Source organism: Centruroides vittatus, unplaced genomic scaffold (genome assembly GCF_030686945.1).
Source record: "Centruroides vittatus isolate TY-2023 unplaced genomic scaffold, ASM3068694v2 contig_10, whole genome shotgun sequence".
Classification (NCBI taxonomy): domain Eukaryota; kingdom Metazoa; phylum Arthropoda; class Arachnida; order Scorpiones; family Buthidae; genus Centruroides; species Centruroides vittatus.
This window is the reverse complement of record NW_027120658.1, coordinates 2625491-2633838: the sequence shown is the minus strand read 5'-3', so window position 1 is coordinate 2633838 and position 8348 is coordinate 2625491. Positions and strand designations below refer to the sequence as shown.

The 8348-nt window shown below is 33.0% G+C and overlaps 1 protein-coding gene across 3 annotated transcripts; it reads left to right on the top strand.

Moving 5' to 3' along the window:
- Positions 1-805: 805 nt before the first annotated feature.
- Positions 806-7233, top strand: LOC136972541 (zinc finger MYND domain-containing protein 12-like). 3 transcript variants are annotated; one of them, XM_067267148.1, is made up of 7 exons: positions 806-952; positions 3271-3406; positions 3776-4120; positions 4186-4308; positions 4770-4872; positions 6074-6234; positions 6940-7232. In XM_067267148.1, the coding sequence occupies exons 1-7, from the start codon at positions 882-884 to the stop codon at positions 7060-7062; spliced, it is 1062 nt and encodes a 353-aa protein (XP_067123249.1). In that variant the 5' UTR covers positions 806-881; the 3' UTR covers positions 7063-7232. The 3 variants fall into 3 exon arrangements, with proteins under 3 accessions (XP_067123249.1, XP_067123390.1, XP_067123321.1); XM_067267220.1 differs by lacking the exon at positions 806-952 and adding an exon at positions 1214-1361; XM_067267289.1 differs by lacking the exon at positions 6074-6234 and having other exon boundaries at positions 6940-7233.
- The last annotated feature ends 1115 nt before the right edge of the window (positions 7234-8348 follow it).

The window sequence follows — 8348 nt, the reverse complement described above, 5'->3', positions numbered from 1 at the left end:
TTTGAGTTAATCCACCACATTACGGATCAGTTGGTGTGTTCGAACCCACTTCCAAGCACACCACGTAGTGCCGAGGTACTCATCGTGCCGACAGCTCAGTTCTAATCACTAGGTTAAATGAGGCCCTCGTGAATGTCTAGTAGTATTTATATTTTTTTAAATAATATTCTGGCGTCACCTGATTCGAAAGTTTTTATTGTGATGTAGAACGTAACTTTTAACCCGACTCCAGGCTAAATTCTACATGATGTAATAGACATAATACAGCGTGACCTGCTTTAGCCACGTCATAGACAGTATAAGTCTGTGAGGAGGGTCAAATAGAGAATCAAACAACACGGAATAAAAACTTCGAATATTGAAACATCACTTCGCGTGACGTGTTTTATTTTTTATGATCTCAAATTTCTTGCAAAAAGTGTCTGAAATTTAAAATAATTATAACAGCTTAACAATATAATTTTCCGATATATGTTCTATAGACAGGGTGAACCAAAAGTAGGTGTACAGGATAATGTTTATTTTGAGATTAAATATACGTCTATATTCAATTTTTATGTATATAGCAATAATAAATGAATAGATTATAAAACAGCATAAAAAATGTAAAATAGACCCAATTAAATCTACTGCTTGTAATGATAGTAGTATTTTATATACTGTATATATTGCATATACAGTATATACAGTACAATTTATATAATTTTAAAGTCGCAGAATAAGAACAAAGATTTAGCTACACTACGTAATTGAAAATCATTACGTATTACGTAGTACGTAATTCGAAGACATTACGTACTATCATTATGTAATAAATCTGTGTTCTTATTCTGTAGCTTTAAAATTTAAAATTATATAAATTCGAATATTTTTATCGCAAAATGGAATGCCAGGTTTGCAGAAGGCCGGCTTCTACACTGTGTTGTACAGAATGTAAAACTGCTTTTTATTGGTAAGAATGTGACATTTTTTTTCTATTAAATGTAGTAAACATTATTATTATTATTATTGCAATAATACAATTAGATGAGTACAATACATTTAAACTATAAAATTTTATTAGTAAATAAAGCTAGACCTTCAAACGTTTTATTTAATTTGTTTGGTTTCCTTGTGGGCACTTTACAACTTGTAAATATTATTATTTGGAATTAATTTAGCAGTATTGCTTTCTTAAAATTGCATTCCTTTAACAGTTATTTTCTATTATTAATTATTTTTATTTAAAATATCGAAATAAATTTCATTGACCAGCTCTTAGTATTTGAAGCTCATAAAGAAATCAAAAAAGTTTCTAATTTTTCAAATCAAAACGAGTATAAAAAAGAACAAAGGACAATTTTAAATTCAAAATGCTATTCGTACGTATTCCTGGTAATATATTCGAGGGTTTATTAAATTAATTTAAATTAGCAGGAGTACCATCCACATAAATTACCCACGATACTTTAGCGAGAGTCGTATTACGTAAGGGATGTGGGCTATCCAATGAGATCGCTTCCCACACCATTACATCTCTAATGTCGATGGTATGCCTTCAGACAACTGAGCTACTGAATGTCGCAGAAAAGTCTACATTGCTGAATAATGACGTCATTGAAAAAGTTAGGACTTTTTCTATCCAGTGATCCTTTTGATTCTCCTACGAAGCCGACCAGAGTGTTGTCCACAGGTGTGTAGATCTTCTATCCCCTATATAGTCTCATATCTGCGTCACTACGACCGAAATAACGATACACCATTATGGAAATGCTCTACCTAAGCATTTCTCAACGTGCTCAATCGGTCGAATTTGTGCGTCATCTTTAAACAGAAGCATAAAGAACCGAAACTCCATTCCTATTGTTCCCAATGATATAACATTCACAAGATGCACAGTTCTCACCCATGCAGGAAGTATTGCATGAGTTGTTTCTCGGTGCAGTTTGCATCACAGATATAATTAACCATTGGCTACTTGCATAGTACTTTTGACATTGTTTTTTCTGTGTGTATCACTTTTCCAGTAGAGATATAGAATAAAATATGTAAAATGAAGCTACTAATTAAAATTCCGAAAAATTTAAGATTTAAGCCAATGATATTGATTTTTAAGCATAAATGCAAGTATCTCAAGTACCTAATAATTGTATTTAGGTTTGAAATTTTTTTCTAAAGTACCGAACACGCGATGCAAGTCGGTGTTTGAAAGTACAATAATACTCGTGTAAACCGGAATCGCACGGTACCGAATTTTTTCCCCGTTTAGGCGGGTTTCGTTTTATCCATGTCTTTCTGTACCAACTACTAGAAGTCTGCTGAACTTCAAAATTTAAGTACGAAATTAATTTAGTTGTAGAAATATTTAAAAATATTTCACAAGTATTCGAATACATAAGAATATATACAGGGTGCCCCAAATTAAACTCAACATTTCCCAGTGGCTACAGCAAAAACTATTCGTCAAAAAGTCACGAAAATTTGGGAATGCCTTAATGAGATTATGGAAATTTTTTCTAGAGCAAAAAAGTTAGTTTTAAAGACCACCACTAGAGGGCGTATTATGACATTTACAGAACATAACAATGAGCTACACATGTTATCTGTCTAATGTGAACAAAACTGTTCAAAACATGATGGCCTCCATTGTCTGCTACCATCTGTAAGCGTGAAACAGCATGTTCAATGGTTGCATGTTTGCCTTCGAATGTTATGCACATGCTGTTCTTATGAGATCACGGTAGACCGAGTAAGTCTTTGAGATAGCCCCAGAGTCAAAAATTGTATAGATTCGAGCCTGAGGTGAATCTTGCAGGTAAATATGCCACTATTTAAGCTTGAAAAGCGTCCTCCAGTGGTGATTTTTGGAAGTAATTTTTTTGCTCTACAAAAAATTCCCATCATCTCATTAAGGCATTCCCAAACTTTAATGACTTCCTAATGAATAGTTTGTGCTGTACCAGCTGGAAAATGTCGAGTTTAATTTGGAACACCCTGTACATGTTGGGCCTGTCCCTGACCTTGTGAGCCTGGCAGAACTCACGGTGGACCTGAAAAAAGACTTTCTTAGTGCCACAGGGCGGAAAAAAAACATAAAATCTTTAGTAACTTGTTTCTGGTTAAGCAATGCCGAATTATGGAAATTTCGGGCCCCAGGCCATTGTCTGACTTGCTTAGATTTAAGTCAGATCAAATTTACTAATTTTTAATTAAATTTCATTTCGAAACGATAACTGAAGAGCTGACTGTTCTCACCAGAATAATTTACATAAACGGTATTTTAAATGATAGTTCATCAGAACATCAGCAAAACGATTGGGAAAGCTTGCATAAGGACATCTGCAATAAACTTTTAGATCTTCGAATGAATGCAAGTTCAACCGTAAAAGGAAGTCATCAAATTCGACAAGAGATTGCAAAATTAAAGGTAATTTTTGATTTATTTTCAAAGGACACCAATTTTATAAGGATTATTCATAATATTGTGAGAGCGATTTCGTCTAATCATCCAATCATGATAAATGATATAAGCGCTGCAAGAGGAGTGTAAACTTTGGGAAGTTCTAGAATGTTCTAGATAAGGTTCATGAATGATTTCGAGTAAAAAATAATTCGTAAAAGTTGACGATAACAGAAAAAAATCGCGACATTTAATACGAGAATATATTTCCACGAAGCACTTCAAAGAGTTTTGCCATTTACCACAAGTTAGTGGAAATCACTCTGACAATGTTATGAATAATCCTTATGAAATGACGTCCTTTAAATTAATTTCATGATAAACGATTTTATTCAGAAAGAAATTTACGCCATTGCTACGTTGAAAATGGAAGAATATTTCATAGAAGGAAAGTATCATCTTAGTTTGCCTGCATTATCACAGTGTTTACAATGGTGTCCGGAATTGTTCGGAGATAACTCAAAAGAATTCATCATTCCTTATTCCATCCTTGCTGAAATATGCCTGGACTGTAAAGATCTTCAACAAGCAACTCATGCAATTTCGTTCGCCGAATGGATAGACAAAAAAACTAAACACAAATCTGATAATAAGATTTTGGCTACATTGAACAGAGCCAGGGGACGTTTAAGTTTAGCCGAAAATAAACTGAAAAATGCAATATATTTCTTCTCGGAAAATGTATGTTTAGAATTTCATAATTATAAAAATTTTTCGTGTAAAATTTAAATAAATTTTTATTATAGATTGTCTACACTGTTGAATTGTTGGGTATGAATCACGTTGGCACTGCTTGTAGTTATTATTATTTAGGAGAAGCTTTGTATAGGAATGGCGATAAACAAGGATCGTTTTCTGCTTTACAAAAGGTAAACATTATTTTTATGTAGTGCATAAAAAGTAGCCATAACGTTTAAAAAAGGCAAATATATGTAATAAATTACATGTAATTTCTCATTAACAATACATAGTTCAATGAAATGTGCAACAGTTGGTTAGGTTTAGAGGTATTTGGCCATACAACATGTGGGCGATCTACCAAGAGGGTGTCTCGCTCTGTTTTGATCATGGGTCGAATGATTCTTACTTCCAGTCAAGGGCTAAAGCATTCCTTTGTGGGAATTCAAGTCTCATTATTTGCAGCAAAGGTGGTAGTTGTGAGGGGGGAGGAACCCGCATTAGAATTCCGAACCACATGGTCTATGGTGAAGTTGAAAGAAAAATATTATTTTATTCACTATTCAGACTTTATGGCTACATTAGACATTCCAAACAAGCATTTTTCATATAATTTGTGGAAGATGGAAATAAAGAAATTATAAAATAATAGATGGCTACATTATGGGAAGAGTGCCTCATGGATGGAGTTTCAGTGTCGTGGGTGGAAGAATTGAAGAATAAGCCAAGTGTTGATCCTCCTCAAATCGCTGCAGGTGACATTATGCTTTTTGTAAAATTATTTATATATGGCTTTACTTTATTAGGTATCTTGCTTAAAATGAATTAAACAAATACTTCTTGAAAAGATTAAGAATCAGTTTGGAAAGTTATATTTACATTTGACTGATTCATAAGATATTTGCAAAATTCGTAATAAAAGTTACTTTATTTTTTAACTATATAAATTAATAATAATAATTAATTTAATTCTAATTATTAAATTTAATACATGATGGCGATTTAATCGCTTACTTTTAGTCCGAATTACGTAATATCTGTATATTTTTAGCCTGATAATGAATCTGTTTTTATCATTTGATGATTAGTTATCAAATATTTACAGATTTGAATTCTAAATTTAATATAGGAAAATAAGTATTTAAATTTGGAATTTTAAAACGAAATTTAATTGAACTTAAAATTAAATTAATTTTAAAATTAATTTAAAGGTTAAATTGTATATAAATGATTTTCATCTGAATAAATACTCATTACCTATTATTTTTTGATTTTTTTCTACAAATATTTAATCTCGGACGCGTTAGGCATTACTATGAACCATCGGCGGCAGATCCTAGTAGAATTGTATAGCAGTTGTAAACGGACCGAGTGGTCAAGGTGGCAACCTACTGCTCTGAGGGACCCGGGATTGAATCCGGATATATTAGCCCTCGTCCCTGGGGCACCGGGTCGCCACCCAGTGTCCCATTATGGGATATAAAGAAACCCTCTTAGTGCCCACAGAGCGGAAAGAGTAAAAAAATCGAGCAGTAAACAGTTGACACCTTTACTGCTTTACCTGCCTTCTAGGATAAATACAGCCAAACTTCGATTTAAAGCTATCATTTGTTAAAGCTTTGATGCTGGCGCTAAATCGAATGTGGTTCTGAACTAATGTATTGAAAACAATAAGAATTACTGTAGTCTATATATAATAATAAAGTCTATACAAATTTGAATTTTAAAATTTGGAAGTCACATAATTTGGTAATAATTCGTCCAAATGCAAAATCGCACATTTAGTAATTCACAGATATTAATGATTTGCTGTTTAATATTTATGTGGACACAAGTAGCCTACTCAGTGGCGTTTTAGAGGATGGCGCTATTTAGGTTACGCTATATCGGGTTTTGACTGTATTTAATTAATACTTAATTTATAAATTCATCGAAATTATACATTTTTTTTAAAAGATCATTGCCAAATTGTGGAAGGTTTTAGAATGACGTTAATGTTGGCAGAATGGTGCTATGAATTGAGTGGAGATAACAATTCTTCTGTTTTTCTAAAACTCATGTTTTCTTCCTTCCATTCAGCTGGAATATTTTACCTACTTGAGCACGATTTAAACAAAGTACGTACTTTCAAAATAAATAATAAAAATTCCTTTAAATTGATTTTCCTTATTCTGTATTTAATATATTACCTTAGATTTTTTTCCAGAAAATTTAATAGAAGAGAAAGCATAAAAATTATATAAAACATAAGTTTTTAACATAAAATCTCATTAGCATTATAAATTGAATAATAAAATTAGACAGGGTTATTGCTTCGTTTCAACGCAAAACTGAGTTTATGTATAATCTGAACAAGATATAATAAATTACAACATGTTTAGATTTATGATATAAGATTCCATATTGAATACACCAAGAAAAATAAAGCTGTATGCCCTCACTCGTTGGCTAATTCACTCACTCTATCATTTGTATATAATATTTGAATAGAAGCAGATTTCTTAAAGAAAATGAAATGATATAGTCGAAAGGAGACTTTGAATCGTCTTTCATATTAAAAAAAAAATTCTTTCCGTCTTATGAACACTAAGAGGACCTCTATTTAGCTTGCCCATAAGTTCGACCGGGCAGGGAGGGATGAGACCCAACGTATCCGGACAGATCATCCCCGAAAAATTCCTGGGATTTTCGATTCGTCCGGATTCGATCCCAGGGTCCCAAGAGCAGTAAACCAATACCTTAACTGCCCGGACAACTACCCTGTTTTCTGAATTTACATTATTTATAAAACTTTTAATGTTAATATCTTCAAAATTTTTCAGGGAAAAGACTGCTTTTACCAAGCCAATTTAGCAGGAATTCAATGTTACCGTGATAGCATTATTGATCCGATTGACAATGAACTGAAACACGTGACAGATATATTTGATATCTTAAATAAATAGCATATGAATGTAAATATCCTATTTACGAATATAAAATTTATACAAAAATACATTATTTTATAAATTTGAATTACTTAATTTTATTGTAATTACTAAATATTGTATAATGTATTATATATACTGTAATTTTCTAAATTTACTGATTAAGTTTCCGAATAAATGTATTTACTTAAAATCAATACGAACATTTTTAATTCCATTAAAAACATAAGATTTATTACCTTTCATATCTCTTTACATTCCAGGCTCTGTTATATATAAGAGACGGAAAGTATGACGAGCGGTCACAAAAGGACCACCTAAATTTTTACATTTTTGGACTCAGACCTCGAAATGTCCAAATAATGCAAAAAATTGGGTTTTTTTTCTGTATGTATGGATGCTAGTGTGTGTGAAAAGCACGATTTTGTCCACCCACTTTGAAGCTTAATAACTCCTTTGCCTTTTATCGAAAATTTCTGAAATTTTGCCAGGAAGTTTTATATTAGGAGTACAGTAGAGCGTCGAAAATTGAGGTCAATTGGGACTGGGGTTTTTTTTTTTTTTTTTTTTTTTTTTTTTTTTAAACTCTTTCCGCCCTGTGGGCACTAAGAGGGCCTCTTTTAGTAGGCCCATTATGGGTTCGGCCAGGCCCACAATGGGGCGACCGGGTGGTGAGGGACGGGGCCCGACATATCCGAACGGACCACCCCCCGAAAAATTCCTGGGGATTATTCGACCCGTTCGGATTCGATCCCGGGTCCCCCAGAGCGGTAGGCTGCCACCTTTACCGCTCGGCCATCCGGCCGTCTGGGACTGGGTTGTTCCAATTAGTCATTTGTTCCAATTTCCGACTTTGTACGAAAAAATATATTAACCTGTCCGATGTTCAAATTTTTCTCCGTTGCGTATCGCTTCCTGTTGAATTTTTCTCCGTTGCGTGTCGCTTCGTGTTGAATTTTCGTCGATTTTAAGCCTAACGAAAATTTTTATAATAATAATCGAGGCTATCGTATCGTTAAAAATTATTTCTTTATTTTGTACAAACAAAATAAATATATTGAAGAATATAAAAAACATGAAAATTATACTTTAGAAGTAAATCTAGTATCAAAAACGTTCGATTCAGCACGACACAGTCCGACTGAAAATCGTTCCAATTTCCGGCCATTTCAATTACCGACGTTCCAATTAACGACGCTCTACTGTACTTATGCTGTTAAATTTTGGTGGTTAAAGGTCAAGGGTTATGGAAATAAAGGAGGATCGTGTGTAATATCTCGAGTAGGGTCGGACTTAATGACGAT

Excerpts from the sequence above, each read along its gene's own strand:
- LOC136972541 (XM_067267148.1), top strand. The coding sequence starts at position 882 with ATGGAATGCCAGGTTTGCAGAAGGCCGGCTTCTACACTGTGTTGTACA. Across the intron at positions 4,121-4,185 it reads TATATTTCTTCTCGGAAAAT|ATTGTCTACACTGTTGAATT; the intron begins GTATGTTTAGAA and ends TTTTTATTATAG. Across the intron at positions 6,235-6,939 it reads TTGAGCACGATTTAAACAAA|GGAAAAGACTGCTTTTACCA; the intron begins GTACGTACTTTC and ends AAAATTTTTCAG.